This window comes from Peromyscus maniculatus, chromosome 22 (assembly GCF_049852395.1).
Source record: "Peromyscus maniculatus bairdii isolate BWxNUB_F1_BW_parent chromosome 22, HU_Pman_BW_mat_3.1, whole genome shotgun sequence".
NCBI classification, from domain to species: Eukaryota; Metazoa; Chordata; class Mammalia; order Rodentia; family Cricetidae; genus Peromyscus; species Peromyscus maniculatus.
In genome coordinates, this window is record NC_134873.1 from 48,268,680 (window position 1) to 48,285,342 (window position 16,663).

At 42.6% G+C, this 16,663-nt stretch overlaps 1 protein-coding gene across 8 annotated transcripts in view; it reads left to right on the forward strand.

Annotated features, from left to right (window-relative positions):
* Positions 1-535: 535 nt before the first annotated feature.
* The window catches only part of Rmdn2 (regulator of microtubule dynamics 2), a 60,060-nt gene continuing 43,932 nt past the window's right edge, over positions 536-16,663 (forward strand). For 2 of the 8 annotated variants that reach the window (XM_042267356.2, XM_076559238.1), the window contains exons 1-2: positions 536-677; positions 7,247-7,714. In XM_042267356.2, the coding sequence (XP_042123290.1) occupies positions 7,263-7,714 (452 nt within the window). In that variant the 5' untranslated portion in view covers positions 536-677; positions 7,247-7,262. Of the gene's footprint in view, positions 678-857; positions 1,082-7,246; positions 7,715-13,600; positions 13,808-14,448; positions 15,370-16,663 lie in introns of those variants that run through there. The other 6 variants (XM_042267354.2, XM_016006808.3, XM_076559236.1 and 3 more) reach the window with 6 other exon arrangements.

The following is a 16,663-nucleotide window of genomic DNA, read 5'->3' on the forward strand; positions in this document are numbered from 1 at the left end:
CTTCCAGCTGACTTGGTAGGCCCCTCTCAACCATAACCCTCGATTTTATACAGTCTCTTTTGAGCTGTGTGTCAGGATGCAGTCATGAACTGATGGGCACCTGGGAAGAGTTATTTTGTTTTGTTTTGCGTTATTGAGAGTAATGTTTCTCCTGTACCCACATCTTAAAGAAGAAACACCACCCTGTAAGACAGGTTTACAGCATATCATATCATGGCTAAATGAAGCAATTGGCATTAGACTGTAACATATTTACAAATCACAATGGGGTAAAAGTAGTTCTTAACTATTTGGGATACGAAGTATTAATCTGTTCTCTACTTTTTAAAGTCTCTCTCTGTGTGTGTGTGTGTGTGTACAATAAACCTTAATTTTTTTACAGCAGAGGTGCATCTATTTTAATTCTCTTAAGTACCTGGTGGGGACTTTAGTAATTAAAACTGTCTTCAACAAGCCAAAGTTTAAGCCAATCATGTTCCAAGTGAGAGGGACTTGTGAGCAGTTTTTAAAAGTCTGACGGGGTTATCATTACACAAACCGCGGAATGTGAAGCTGGGCAAAACCTTCAACGCCAGCCATCTAAGAAGACCGGTTTCCGAACTAAAGGCGACTCAAAACAGCGGCGATCATTAAAAGGCAACGGGAGTTGAAGGGACACCTAGGAATTAGTGCAAGAGGTGAGGTCTGCAGAGAAGGTTCAAAGCTGTGCCCCAAAGGGGGGGTCAGCTAAGGGCGACGGGAGGACTTGGAAGCGATCGGTGGCAGTGACGGGCCAGGGGACACGCAGGGTGGAGGGCGACCGCGGCCTCCGGGCCGGCCTGCGGCAGGACGCTCCTCCGCAGGGCTCAGCTTTCCCCGCCCGGGGCTGAGCAGCGCCGGCGGGAGGAGGCGGGAGCCCGGGGCCGCTAGCGGCTCCTCCCCCGGCGCCTCCGCTATCTGGGTCAGACGCGCAGGCCGCGGCGCCGGACCTCGGGGACCGCGGACTCCGGGGCTCCCGTCGGCTCGCCCTTCCCCGCTCGTCCGCCCGCCGGCCCCGGTCCCTCCGGCTCCGGTCCCAGAGAAGCCCTCGCCGCGATCCCAGGTGCGTACCCAGCCGGGGAAGGGGGCGACCAGCCTGGCTGGCTGGCTCCGCCGGCCCCGGGGGCGCGCGGAAGAAGGCGAGGGCACTTCCGGCGGCGGCTTCACTTCCGGGTCGTGGCCCGGCGGCCGCGGACCCGGCTTGGTGCACCGTCTTGGCAGAGCCGGTGGCCCCGAGCGGTGGTGCGGTGATCCACCCACCCCACCCCTGGACCAGGCGACCCCCGGAGTGGACACCGCGCCTGTGCATCGGCCTCAGCCTCGCGCCAACCTTGTTTTCTCTCGGCGTGCTTCCCGCACTAATAATAATAATAATAATAATAATAATAATAATAATAATAATAATTCTCTGCCTATTTTCTGCAGACATGGAAACCAGCCTAATCGCACTACTAACATGTGCAAATAAGCTGAATTCTAAGGGGTCCCAAATTTCAATTATAAATAAGGAGAGGTTTGGAAATCTAATGAATTATGAGTGTTAGAATTCAATTGGAAAGTGCTGCTGGGTTTTCCGCATCGCTGTACATGATCTGCTTAATATTTTTTTTTACCCCACAAGGGGTCAGAACGTTTCCTTTGGAAACTTGAAGCGGATTTGTAACCTATCATGTTTCTTGACCTTCTTAGTAGTTTTTCCTTTCTCTGGTTTGTTGGTGACAGCATTTATGTCTTCCCCCCGATTCTAAGGATCAGCTGATGAGTTGGTTATGAACGCAACTTAAGACCTCGCTCTATAAACATTCTAATTATATGGAGACACAATTTTAATATCCAGAGATGAAAACCAGGACATAAACATGAAGTTTTTCTTTTAAAATCATTTCATGTCCTAGTTTACTTGGAGGTCAACATTTTATCGTTTCTCTAGCATTGTGTCACTAGGAGATTCTCCGCTAATAACCATTGATCACGTGTTGTATTAATTTTAGGTAATTTATACAAATATAATGTCCATCATTTCCCATCATGAGTGATTTACAAATGGGAGTTTGTAAAATAATTTTTTTTGCATCTGAAACGCAAATCTCGCATCTTAAAATGAGTTGTAAGATCTGCTCAAAATTTTAATTGTTTTCTCTATAATCGGTACAAGAATATACTACTATAAGCAAAAGTACAAAAACGATATAATTTTATACTACCTTTTAAATTACACTGTGGGCAAGCACAGATTCTTATTTACGACTTTGGTACTTCCCTCTCACAGCCGTATCATTTTTCAGATTATTGGCACAAAAACACACACACCGGGATTTATTCTTGCTTGTACCTCAGTATTTTTGTCCAGTGTTACTTTTCCAATTACCGACATAGAAGCACCTTGTAGCATAAATGCAAACACTCTGACGGATAAGTTTCTAACGCTGAGATTATTAACCAAATGCCGCCTCTGTTCCTTCTAGTTCTCTGATGACATTCATAGTTCTGATGTCATATTTCACCTCTGAACATGTCTGCTTCCGTCAGCATTCTCCTTTGCGTCCTTGCTTGATGCTTTCTGATTCCGCATGCAGCTAGATGTCTCTAGGATTTAGGAAACAGGAACCCAGGGGTAACCTTGCTCACTTCTTTAGTCAGATACCCTCTGGGTAAATGACAGCAGTTCGTTTGTCTGAAAAATAATAGTGGCGTTACTGTTTTGAACTCCTTCAAAGAGATAATTTGAAACCTGTGAGGTACCTTTTAAAAAAAAGGTGAAAGTTTGGCTGTTTCTCATGTGTTGAAACCTGAGTCTGTCTGGGAGATAAAGTCTTTCTCTTCATCAGACTTTCACGTCTGTTTATTAACTTGTTAAATGAAAAAAAAAAAAGCTTTCAGATGTGTGTGTGTGTGTGTGTGTGTGTGTGTGTGTGTGTGTGTGTGTGTGTGTGTGTGTTTCATAATGTAAAGTTCAAGGCTGGCCTGGCAGGACTGTGCCAAAGAACTAAGTCATCATTGGAAAATTCCTATTAGGCTTTAAGATGGACATGTGGACGTTCTTTGTTAGTGTGTGGGTGTGGATGCGAATTGGGGGAGAGCAGAGAATGAGTGTTGTTGCAGATCTGATGCTAGACCTCATGAATGCTAAACAACAGCTGCGCTATTGAACTGTTTCCTACCCCAGTGTATTTATTCATCAGTGAAAAACAGAAACAAATTTTAGCCTCAAGGTGATTAAGTTCGATGCATGATTTACCTGTAATATAAATGTATGTCATGGGTATGTAGTAGCTTTTTTATTTCTATTGCTTTTTTATGGTAATCTTTTGAGGTAATTTAGTTTTATGATATAACGTTTGATGGAACTAAACAATAGTAATTATCAACAACCTCACCTGTTACGAGTCCCTTAGATTCTGCTATTGCTCTGTCTCCTGGATGAGTAGGAGTGAGCATTTAGTTCCATTTACAGTTCCTTATATCAATTAGTTCAGAGGATATTTGGGTTGAAAAGAGAGAAAGAAAAGAAAGGAAAAAATGGTAAATGCTCTGCCATCAGACAGGCCGGATTAAGCACCAAAGGTCGTCTCTGGAATTGGTTAAGAGAGGCATTTTAAACTAGTCTCTCAGAGGTCATAATCTGAGGTGATTTCTGAAAGACCTTTTTTGTGTGTGTTTGATGAGATAGAGCTTCCAAGCTGGATAGTAACTGTTGTCCATGCATATACTATAATGTAATAGGACTTTTTTTTTTTACTTTAGTGTGTGTGTGTGTGTGTGTGTGTGTGTGTGTGTGTGTGTGTGTGTGTGCGCAGACACTTGCAGGAGTTGTTTCTTTCTCTTTGCCAAGGGGGTCCTGGGGATTGAACTCAGGTCATTGGACATCAAGGCAAGCACCCTTACCCGCTGATCCATCTCATCTATAATAGGAATCTGAAAAGGAACTTTCTTTTAAGCAGATACTTGGAAATAGATTCCTGCTCTCCCCCACCCCCTTCCATGGGTCATTTAAAGCATTATATCTAGTCGGCCATGTAGTTAGTGTACAGGAAACAATAGTAGCTTGCTAGACTATGTAGAATAATAGGGTTCTAGCCATAGGATGCAAGATTTCGGGTATACAGCCTAATTCAGGATTGATGTCTGTCTAGTATTCTGCCCTGGCATTCACTCCCGGCTGTTTTGGACAAGAAGCAATCAAAGAGAACGTTCACAGACTCCTACATCTACCCACTTAACCTGACTTTCTGCTCATGTAATCTGCCTTTTTCTTTCGTTACTCTGAAGCAGTGGTCTGTGTTCCCCTTAAAGGTCAACCTTGTGCACATGCACTAGAGACCATCTCCTTTGTTTGTGGTTGTACAATTCTCTACTGTTTCTTCTACTTCACCAGCTTCGCTTTTTCGTGGCATCTTTCGTATTGGAAAATAAAGTTTGTCTTGATCTTTTGGCACTGTTTCTCTATGCAATATTTGTATTTACCCATCCCTTAGTCCAGGGTTCATTCCTTCCTTTGGACTCAGTGAATGTCTTTAGTATTCCGTTACACACACACACACACACACACACACACACACACACACACACACACACACACACACACACACTGGTTTACCTATACCTTTATGGACTTCGGACTTGCCCGTACTTTGGACTGTGGCCCCGCCTCTTGCTTTCTGGGTCTGTTATGTACCTATAGTGTGTTGCTGTCACTTGGGCTTTAACGGCAGCTACTTTATAAGTAAATATTAAAATGAGAACACTGACTTTCACGCTCGCCCCTCTTGCCACCGCTGGTATGCGGCGTCCTTTGTGCGCGGCCAACTGAACGTGTGTTTGCCTCTGCTTGAAGACCTTCTGTGGCATTTCTTTTAGCGCCTGTCACTGGGTAATAATAACAATCTCAGCTTCTGTTGAACCACAGCAACAACAAGAGCCCCGCCTCTTTTCACCCTTGTATTGGAAGATATTTCCCTGGATGTAGACATTTCAGTGGGCAGGGGTGTTTCCCCCGCCCCGGCCCCCCCCCCCAAGCATGGCGAAGATGTCATTTCGTCGTTGTCTTATTTAAATGGCTCTTGAGGACACAGAGAGTGGCAACCCTTCTCCTCCCCTCTCTCCCTCGCTGACTTTTATGGTTGTTTTTCTCACTCTGCTTGACTCAGTTGACTTTGTTTAGTTCGGGGATTGTTTGTTTGTTCACCTTTTCCCTTCCTACTGTCCTGTCAGCCTTAGACTGTTCATGGTGCCCACTGGCCTGCGTCCCTGTTTTTCCTCACTGCGCTTCATTTAGGGACGATTTTTTATGGCTAAGTCTTCCAGTGCACTGCTTTCGGTGGTTGCATGGAGTTTTTTTCTCTGTCGATTTCATTCCATGAAACTTTTCTTCAGAGATTTTATTTTTTCATTCCTAGAAATTCCAGTCTGGCTTAAAGCTTTCCTTTTTCTCTCCTCATCATATGTATCTCTACCATGAATATATTTTAAATAATTGTTTTAAGGCCTCTGTTTGCTAATTACATCATCTCTGGTATCCTCTGGCTTCTGTGCACGTCTGAAAATTTGTTGCTAGGTGTTGGACAATCTTGTTGAACCCTGCATTTTTTTTCTGTTCATTTATAGGATTAGACACTTTTATCTTCCTGCCAGTTAAATCATTTGTGAATCAATTTATTACTTTGGAGTCTTATTTTTTAAATCCATTTTGGAGGAAGCCCAAACAGCCTTAACTCTAGGGTTCCTTTAGCCTTCCTACCAACACATTGCCCCTTCGAGGTCTCGGTGGAGAGCCTCACATTGTCCCTAAGCCTTCTTGGAAACTTGATCGCTAACCAGCTCTATGTAATCTTTGGGACCAATTTAACCTATAGCTTCCTGGTAGTTATGATTTCCCTTGAAGTTATTCTTTGCCAGCCCCATGGAGTTTAACTGTCTGTTAACTTATCCTCTAGGCTCTGGCACATACATTCTAGATACTTTAGTCTCTGTTGACCCTAAAGTTATCCATTCAGTTCAGTGAGACTGCCTAGTTGTTTGACTATCTCCTTTTTTTTTTTTTTTTTAATTTTCCCATAGTCCAGAAGTTACTTCCAGCTGGGATCCAGGAGTCCCTAGAGGATTCATTTCTTTCTGTTTTGGTCAGGGTTATAGTTAGTAGTGATTTAATTATTTGTTCCTAACGTGGATAGTTTACAACTATTTCTCCCAAGATGTTAGCAAACTTGAACATAAATATATGTCTGATAGAGAAAATTGAAGTAAAATCAAGTTTGGGAGCTTCTAAGTATATTTTTTTTAAGGCTTCAGTATATGTAGTTACAAAAGCTTTCAGTATTAACCTTCTTATTTCTGTCTCACCATCTCAGAAGGGGAGGGGAACATACCAGGGTTTTCATTTAATCCTTTTCTGACTTTAGATCAGCAATGGTATCAGTAAAGATGGGATTTGCTAGAGAGAAATTTTGGTACTTCTCATCAGAGTAGCTGAGTTGATATACAATGAGGTAGGCTATATTTTGTGCCTTCCATGAAGAAGAAAAAAAATGAAAGATGGAGAAAAAACGGAGTCAAAGAAATGGTTTAAAAGTTACTTTTAAAAAGTGATAATTTAAAATAAAAAGGTCTCAGATATAAGTGGAAATGTCAGAAGCAAAGGAATTCTGGGTCAGAAGAAAGATGAAACCTACATGGGTCTTACTGGCTTTCTATGTTGAATGTAACAGAGAGGAGGTGAGTTACGAACTTATCAAAGCGCTGTTTATGTTTCTATCTCTGAGCCCTGAGATTTAAAAACCATCATTAATCACTGATGACTAGTCCCAATGTGATCAAGATGCTCAAAAAGAGCATCATCTCAGCCTTTAATGATGAGCCGTGATAAGAAATCCAGCACATTAATTGCACACAGAATCACAAATTAGGACACCTTGAACTCTTCAATACTTCTCTCAAGCTGATGATACTTTTGCTTCTATTTATCTAGCCCTTTAAGGTGTAATTAAAGGGTGAACTTCAGATTGATTGTAGAGAGTATAAATTCAGAATTAAAGTCAGTATTTCACACTAGACTTCAGTAATAGCCTTGAGCAAATATTTCTCTTGAGGTATGAGTTAAAGAGGCACTTGCTCATAGTGTGGGTTAACTTATGATTTGTCAGGCTTTTGACAAATTGAAAAAGCATCAATATTTTTATCCTGGACAGAGAAACATTGTTTATTTACAGTTTTACTTTTTTTTTTATTTTAGAATATAAAGCCAAGAAATGCGTCATTCCACAAACAAAGAACTGATCCTTGGTATCATGGTGGGAACTGCCGGAATCAGCTTGCTGGCCTTATGGTACCACAAGGTCCGTAAGCCAAGGACAACAATTCATTTGCCTAGATTTCTTTCTCTGGGTAAGAAATTCGATTCACTAACTTGGCGAGATGAAACGCCCAGTGAACAAGGAACATCCGTGGTCTTTCAGAGAAGGCAGCTTCAGATACTGGAAAAGTTAAACGAATTACTGACCAACATGGAAGAACTTAAGGAGGAAATCAGATTCCTTAAAGAAACGATTCCAAAGCTGGAGGAATATCTACAAGATGAACTTGGAGGGAAGGCAGCAGGTCACAAGATCAGTCCGCAGCACCGAGCCAGGAAAAAAAGGTTGACGACGGTTCAACGTGCAGCAACAAGTAATAGTTCAGAGGAGGCAGAAAGTGAAGGAGGGTGAGTGTCCCTGATGCTTCCCGTATCGGCCTGGTTATCCCTCACGTTATTGCTGTTGCGTAGATAGCTGCTCACGCATATGCTCTGCTCTGAAAGGAAATGAAAGCAATGATTGCTTTGCCTTAGATTATAATTAAAGTATTAAATATTATTGATATTTTAGAAAGCTTAGATCACATTGACAAAAGGGATAGATAGATAGATAGATAGATAGATAGATAGATAGATAGATAGATATAGAGATAGATGATAGATAGATATAAAATGATGTCCTGTTAAGAGTTGAGGAAGACAGTCGTTATTTTCCAGAATAGCTAACTTATTTTCTAACGTGATTATTAAAAATAACCAGTAGTAAGTGGCATCATGTAAGGGTTGGGGAAGACAATCATCATTTGCCAAGATGGATAACCTATTTTATTTTTTTAACCTATTTTATAATGTGATCAATGTGCGGTTTTTATATAGAAACTCCCTAGACAGTGTGGCTCAGTAGAACTTGCTGTGATGTTAGAAGGTGACTGTATCTGTGCTGCCCAGCATAGGAGCCACTGGCCCTGTGTGACTCTTAAGCACCTCAAATGTGGACTGGTACAGCTGAGGAAAGGAACTGGTAATTTTAACTCATTGTAGTTCTAATCTTATTTCATGTCATTAAATGTACCACATGGAACTAATAGCTGCTGAACTTTATTGCAGGTCTAGAAAGCTTACAGGATTTAGAAGTGATCCTGTTGCATCCCTACATGGGTTAATATCCTGAATCCCAGCATGAAAAACAAGTATTCCCTTAGTTGGGAAACCAATAATCTGTGGGTTTAAAACATCGGCCCTGGGTAGTCTTTTTGAAGAACAAAACAGCCAGGTTCTTGTATATTGTTGTTTAAGGATCCGTACTGAATGTGATCAAGCCTGGCATCCTTGAGGGTGGGGACCTTGTTGTCTTCATGACACCTTACCTCTGTGCTTTCGCAGAGTGGGTGCCAGGAAGAATGTCTTAGCTGAGTGAGTGAGTTGCATACTGTGGAATTGGGAGGTGGCGTCTGAAGTCATCTTAGATATCGATGCTAGGTCCAGAATTGTCAAGCGTCTCTTGTATGTCGGAAGAATGACTATGAAGTTCTTTTGGTAGAGAAAAGCCACAGATGCCGGGGTGAATGACCAGGTGTTCTAAGAACTTGGTGTTCCTGAACAGTAACAAGATGTCCCAGACTAGTTTTAAAATGGGCAGGTGGGATGTTTAGAAAGCATCCTAGGTTCATTGGGAAGTGTGAATCAGAAGACAGACCTGGGAAGTTCCATGAGAATGGGTAAGAACAACTAAGTACTCTAATAGTGATCAGAAATCTGCCACAATATGGGGCATCGCTGAGCGGTACAGAAGACCAACCCGTGGTTATCCTGCCTGCATGGACATCTTTCATCGGGGATGCTGGGTGAGGGTTGAGCAGTCCCTTCCCAGAGAGGACACGTTAGAGCTAGAGGGTGGGAGGAGCTCCTGAAGCCTGATGGAGGCGTACAGGCTAAAGCAGTGAGTGGTCTGTATTCTTAAAAATCTTCTGTCGATGAATCTAAGTCTGGTTGCTCAGGAAAGTCTAAAGTTCTAGAAAGGGAAGCAGCCCTTGTTCGGTTTAGGACAGATAAAAAGACAATCCCAAGATTTAATGAAACTCCAGATATTGGCACAATGAATATGGGTTCAAGGAAGATTTGTGAAAACTATGAATGACGTGCCTGGTATGGATGTAGCCGAACTTTAAGACAGAGACAGTGCCACAGTACCTCTTCTTGCTTGGTCATGGGTGTTTTTGTTAGCAATAACATGCAAGGTTAGATGCAATACCGCCGTCCTACTGACGGACCAGACTGTAGGAAGTGCCACTAAACCAAACAAACAGGAGAAAACCTTTCCTATTTAACACTACTTTAGAGAAGTTTTTTTTTCAAAGCAGAACAAAAAAAAAACCCATTTAATTAAATTATTTTTTAACAGCTACAAGTATCATGTCTTTGTCGATAAATACCTGTACGCTAGCCACCTCCCTAGGCCTTCTCCCTCCCTTTGGAACTTGGCTGATCTCAACCAGCTTGCCTGCTGCCAGGCCTTCTTTAGTCACCACAAGCATTCCAGAGACCCCAGGAGAAAACCAGTCTAGGAAAGGCCTATGCCAGCTAGATTGCGCCAACTGGGGAATAACAAAATGGTAGTGAGCGTGGGGCCACTGACTGGCCCCAGCTTGCGGAGTCTGCTGGGGAACCCTTTAACTTGGTGAGCTGAAATACAGACCTTGCTGTTTGGGGCTGTGGGGGTTGTTTGTTGTGTTTTGTTGTTGGTTTTGGTACTTGTATTCTTCCAGTTATCTCCTCCTGTTGACATTCACGTCTAGGCTTCCAGGCAAAGACTCAGATGCAGACTATAACAGCCTTCTTGTAACCCTCAAAGTTGTTACAGTTTGAAAATGATTTTTTTCAGATCTATTAAAAATGCAGTATTGTGATTGAAATCTTTTCTTTAGGAGACAGCCATTGCCTTAGTCAGCATGCAATCTTTGATGGTTTCAATGCTTCTTCTACATGTATGTGTTCCTATATACAAGGAATAAATGGTGTTTTGTTCCTATAATGTATAGAAATGACATTATGTGGTGTATTGTTTTGGTAGCTCTTTTTGCTTTAATACTTTTTTTTTTCTGTTTTGAGGCTTTTCCATGTTGGTGCTTGTAAACATGCTTTTTAAATGTGGTACTGCATTCCATTGATGGGATATTTAAGCAATTATTCATATTATTCTATTTAATAAATAAAACACAAGAATCAGATACCAGGATAGAAATCTGATTGAGCAGAGAAGCTGTGGAGAAGCCACCAGTGACCTTCTCTCTCTCTCTCTCTCTCTCTCTCTCTCTCTCTCTCTCTCTCTCTCTCTCTCTCTCTCATTCCTTGATCCAAAAGGGCCTAAGCCCCTCCCTACTACTTCCTGTGTCTCTCTATATGTCCATAGTCAAAACTTCTATGACTAATTCTGATCAGCTAGTAGTTAGCTCTGCCTTCTGATTCAAGGTCAACTTTATTGGCAGTCTATGGAGTGTCAGAGTGCAATCAAAATATCCCACAACAGGATATAGGTATTCCTTATTAGTGGTGAGGTCACCATTTGTTTGCTCCTATAAACAACGCTTCAGTGAATGCCCTCCCCATTCCAAAGGGAAATGTGGAAGAAGTTCTATAAAGCGTGCATTTGAAGTGATGACTTAGAGACTGCATGTATTACTTATATGCATATTAATAAGTCTTTAAAGTACTTCCGGTTCACAAACCTGACTGCATGAGAATGCTTATTGTCCCATGTTAATACTTGTAGTGTCGGACTCTTAAATTTTAGGCAAATTGATGAAGATGAAATGTTCACTAATAATTTCCAAATTTGTATTTCCCTGACCATTAGCAACATTGAGCATATTTTCATAAGATGTTTGCAAATAGATCTTCACTTCCATGAAGGGGGCAGGGAGAACAAGAGAGGGAGAAGGGAGGAGGCTAGAGAGAAAAAAAATGGGAATACAGCCGAAGTCCCTCTTAGTCCCTGACTGTGTGTCTACTCCGCACCAGGCACTGTTGGAACTCTGGGGGCACAGCTGAGAATGAAACAGTCTTGTAGACCCAACCGTTTTTCCTTACGATGAGGCAGGATGTTGAAGAGGAATGCTCCCCGTCATTATAACCACAGCCCCAGAGGTGAAGAACCACACAAGACCTTTCAAGTGCTCAGCGTCCTGTGCCATCGGGGCCTAGGCCCTCCTGGCAAGGACAAGGGCATGCTGGGAGCCCGAAGCCATTGCCCGTGTGAGCATTTAACTCATTGCAGCTGCGAAAGAGACTGCTACAGAGCTGAGAAGTTACTCCACTGCTGACCATCCCACTAGCATGCTTGCGAAGCCCAGCTTCTGTAGGAATGGGTGTTGTTGCTCAAGTAGACGTGTGGTGTGGGAAGAGAAGAGAGGGTGGTACGCATAGCCTTCTGGAACCAGTAGGACCGGAGTGGACGGCGGCAAGTAAGCCTGCAAAGGACGCTGAAAACTGGTCAAACAAGTGTGTGTTGAGGTGGGAGAATAAAACGGGACCACCCCACCTCAGAACAAACCGGCAGAGGTCAGAGAAGCCGGGGGAGAATGAGGTTTCCAGAGCGGCAATGAGACCCCACGCTTTCTTTCATCGTTCCGTCCCAAGAATGCATCCATTCTCAGCTTCGACTGCGTAGATGACGTCAGCTCCCCAAACCCAAATTCTTTTCTTAAAATGTGCTTGAGGCCAGTGAAGTGGCTCAGAGGGTAAGAGCCTTTGCCACACAAGCCCGACAACCTGTGTTCCATCCCTGGAACCCGAGGTGGAAGGAGAGAACTGACCCCCAAACATGGTCCTGTGACCTCCACATGAATGGCACAAATGCCATGGCTTGCACCCCACCCACCCCCAGACACACATACAGTAATAACAAGTGAAATAACTTTCATTAAAATGTGGTTAATAATGTATGTGTCTTGCTGTCTCTAGCCGCAGTTGAGATGATATAGGCAGGTGCTTTGCACCCTGTCTAATCCGTCGTGAATTCTGTAAAGAATTATTTTATCAGTTAGAAGGGAAACGGGCCTGAGGATGCAGCTTAGTGTTTGGGAGCACCTGCCCAGCAATTGCAAGGGCCTGGGTTGGGTCCCTAGCACCATGAAGGAGAGGATTAAATGTATCAAATGCACTAGAACGGGGGCAGGGCATTTTTTTTTTCTGCAGAGATTTTAGGAATTGAAGACATACAGGATCTGTCTGATCTACCAAGCTCTACCACCGGAGCGGGGAAAGTAACTGCAGACAGCGTGGGAGTGGCTGGGACTGAAAAAACTTGACAAAAACAGGTGGCGAGTAGATTAAAGATGGCGGGTTCCTTAAAGCTATGTTTCCTTCCTATAACACGATCTGCAGCAAATACAGGTGTCCTGGGGCCCCCTGCATTGCCCCGGGGCAGTGGGCCGAGAAGGGCCATCCCAAAGAGTCTGGTGATCACACTGCTTGCTGTGATGAGTTAAATTATGTCTCTTGTTGCCGACCTGGGAATCCCACGTCTTCTGTAAGGGGTTACCCGTTTTGATTTGCATGGAGACTAGAGTCACATCACAGATCTGACAGTGGTGTGTTGGAAACCGAGACCCGTAGGCCTCTTGTAAGGAATCTGTTCAAGGGCTTCCTGGAGCGGTCTCCAGAAGGAGACATTGACTAAAGGGGGTGTTGGAGTAGAGCAGGATATTGAGCACCAAATGAAAGCATTGGCAGGGGAGTTCCGTGTCCTAAGTGGATATACACATACTTTAGAGACTACTCTCCCCTGAGATGGGGAAAAGGCTCTTTTCTTATAACCCTGCTAAACCTACAGTTGATGAGTATAAGTTGTCCAAAGGATAATAAAGCATAAAGGATCACAAACATAGCAGATCTCCTTAACCTGTGCCTGTGGGCCAGACGTCAGAGTCGTGTGCTTCCCTGCCGTTGTGGACAGACTGAGGGGCATGACCTTTGCTATTCCTTAAGCGTTTCTTCCCCATTTCATCCGTACAAATGCTTGTCACCTCACCCCTCACCACTTCTCTGGATGGAAAGACACTGGGCAAAAGATATTCAAGTGAAAGAAGGAAGGATTAAGAGACCAAGGATGTATGATTGCTGGGGAGAGGCCGTCCCAAGGAAAGAACTGTGCAGAGGTCATGTACATTATTATTGCCTTTGTTCAAGTGCGTTTTTAATCCCTCAATTTCTCCGCTGCCTCCTTGAACATACTGAACTCAGAATGCGCATTCCATAGCCACGGAAACCTCAGCTCTTCAGAAAGGTGAGCCACAGAACAGTTTTATTCTAAACCAGTGTCATTAGGTTCTAGACTCTCCCGTGATCATATTCTGTGCGGTTGCCATGGTAGTCCCACATGCAGCTCAAGTATCCAGTTTTCTGACCTGTTCCACCTACACAGGGCATTTTACGTCTTATGAATGATGGCCTAGAAGGGAAGGACTTACTTTGGATTAAATTCAGTATGGGAAAATGTTTAAGGTATGCCTTAAAGACAAAGCAAAATAAAACAAAAAAACACTTCAAGTGTTTCATGTGTTGTGCGCTAAAGAATGCTGAAAGGACTCAGAAACCCAGGCTAGCGCTGCCTTTAGGTCCCGCACAGTAACTTGAGAACTCTGTGTTGAGTTGAAGCATCCTCGTACCCCAGGGAGATTTTTGCTTCATCCATGGCAGATATGTTAAAATGTAATTAGCCAAGGGGATATAGGTTGGTTTTAGTTAATTCCCTTAAATATGATAGTTGAATAGTCTCAAAAGGATAGTGTGTGTGTGTGTGTGTGTGTGTGTGTGTGTGTGTGTGTGTGTGTGTAAGTTCTAATTCTGGGGACTTATTTTGTGTTTCCTTTTATTTTTCTTTCTGCCTACGCCCCCAAGTCTTTCACTCTCCCGAACCCTAAGCTTTACCAGAGTGGGCAGACTCCTGTAGGGAGATAGTCTACCTATTTACGCATTCTTTGGGGTACATCTGCGTGGCCACTAACCTTAGCCACCCCATTTTTCTAGTTAGCTGTTGTTTGCCACTGGTATGGTAGAAATGACTCTTCCGGAAGCTTGAGAGGCCCCCATTCGGCTGCCTGTTTGCTTTTTCTCCCTCATTTGGCCCTTTATTTTCACTCTAGCTGCTGGAAAGAGGACCAGAGCTTACCACGAAATTGTCCTGAACATCTAGTTCCTCCACAACACCAGCCTCATGGATCCTCTTGTATTTTACAACCGAAAAGAGCTCTGAACTTCATAACATGTCATCCTTCCTCCACAAGTAAGATAAGTCGAAAATTTTCTTCTTCGTCAGGTTCGTCCAGCCGCTCATTCTTCGCGTGCGGAAGGCATAATTTACTGGCAAGACTGCGGAGGAAATGGAGACAGCAGAGCCGAGTTAACTTTGACTCTCAGGAAGACATACCTTCCAGCCCCACAAGATCTTCAGAGCGAGTTGGTACCATCCGATCTCGGAGACATTTTTCATCCTGCAAGCTAAGTGTAGTTTCTTTTTACAGAAGTAACACTCTCTATGAGACTCCGCAATGTAGCCTGAACCTGCTCCATGCAAAGGAAATGCAAGGCTTTCCCGATACTCAAAAACGCATAAGCTTCTCTGAACCGGAACATGGCAGTAAGTGCTTTCCCAACTTGGAAACAAAAGCCGTTTCTGCGCGCTATTGGACTGCTGACAGACCGTCTTACCCACCGAGCCTAACATCATCTCCCTTTTCTCTTCCAACGGTTATGTCTTCTTCCAGTCAAGTAAATGTATCAGTTGCTGATGGCCGAGAACATGGCCAGCTAACGAAGGATTCGGAAGATGCCCTTCACCTCAGGCCTCATAGTCACAGTACAAACTTCTCTCCAAGTGACCTGAAGCAGCATCTGCTGCAGAGTATAACTTCCACCAACCTCCCCAAGGACGGCTTTTCTCCAGTGTATAAAAATGTCAATAGCTTAAATCTTGAAGTCACCTCACGCCCCTTTGAAGAAGAAGGCTTTGCTGCTTTGCCTCCAAAAGAAGATCGACCTCCACCCATTGAAATGACTGGAATGAGGTCACCTAGATTTTCCTTTCTCTAACCAGGGCAGCTCAAATCAGAAATTTCCCGAGCCATCAGTCAGTCTCCAAAGTCCCTAGAAAGCAATGCTCACTGCTCTTGGAAGTCTCTTCTCACAGTTCTGCTGAAGTGGGGGGGAAAGAGATTTCCGTACTGTAGTCTAAATGGACTAGTGTGTGGTTTTGAAAGTTTATAGACATTATTAGAATGTGGAAGCCAAAGATGATTTCATGTTTCAGATGACAGTTTAGAGATTGGCTAGTCCTGACTTTCTCAGTGACTTATATATACTGTGACTTATATATACTGTGGTCTGAAAATGACACTAAGTTTTCGTGTGTAAGTTACCTGACTGTAGTGCATCCTTACAGTACAGACCTTCCTTTCATGCTAATCACTAGAGATGGTATTCGTATATAATCTGTAGTTATGCTGATTGTTGATTTATATAGTTTCATTCATATCAGCTTTTACTTGTCAAATTTCCCACGCAGACATCACACCGACAAAGTTTTCATTAACACAAGAATTAAATGAAGTGAACAGTGCTATAGTGGAAAATGTAGCTTGTTTAGAACCCAGATTTTTAGTTACATTTCTTTATTTGGGGGGTGCCTATGCATGCTATGGTGGATGTGTGGAGGCCAGACGAAGCCTTTAGGAGATGATTCTCTCTCCCTCTAGGTCCCAGATGCCAAGCTCAGGTCATCACGTTTGGTGGCAAGTGCCTTCCCCTGTTGAGCCGTCTCACCAGCCCAGAAATTTTAATTAATAATTTAATTATATGTTTGTACATGCACAAATCTGGGAACTCAAAGAGCCATGGAGTCTGAGATAAAAAGTATATATATTGGCCTCTCAAAACTGTATTTTTAAAGTATTTTTTATTCTTTTTCAGTAAGCAAAAGTTACATAAGTACTCTCAAAAACAGTAATGAGTAGAGAGATAATGTAAGCAACTAAAACATTTATAGATTTTATATTTATTTTGTATATTTTTATATTATTTATTTTTTATATATTTTATATTTATTTATATATTTTATAATGTTTATATTATTAATATAAATTATAATATTTATATTATAAAATATATTTTTATAATACTTATATTATAAAATATAATTAGACTTTGTTCATAAAAGGGTACTTGTGTTATTTTCAGTTATTTATCACAGTAAAACGAAACCCAACTGCCATCATTAGACTGAAATGTCATTTTTACGTGCAGGGGTTTCTATTTGTCTTAATATATTAAAATTTTATTTTAGTTTTAAATTTATTACTTGCA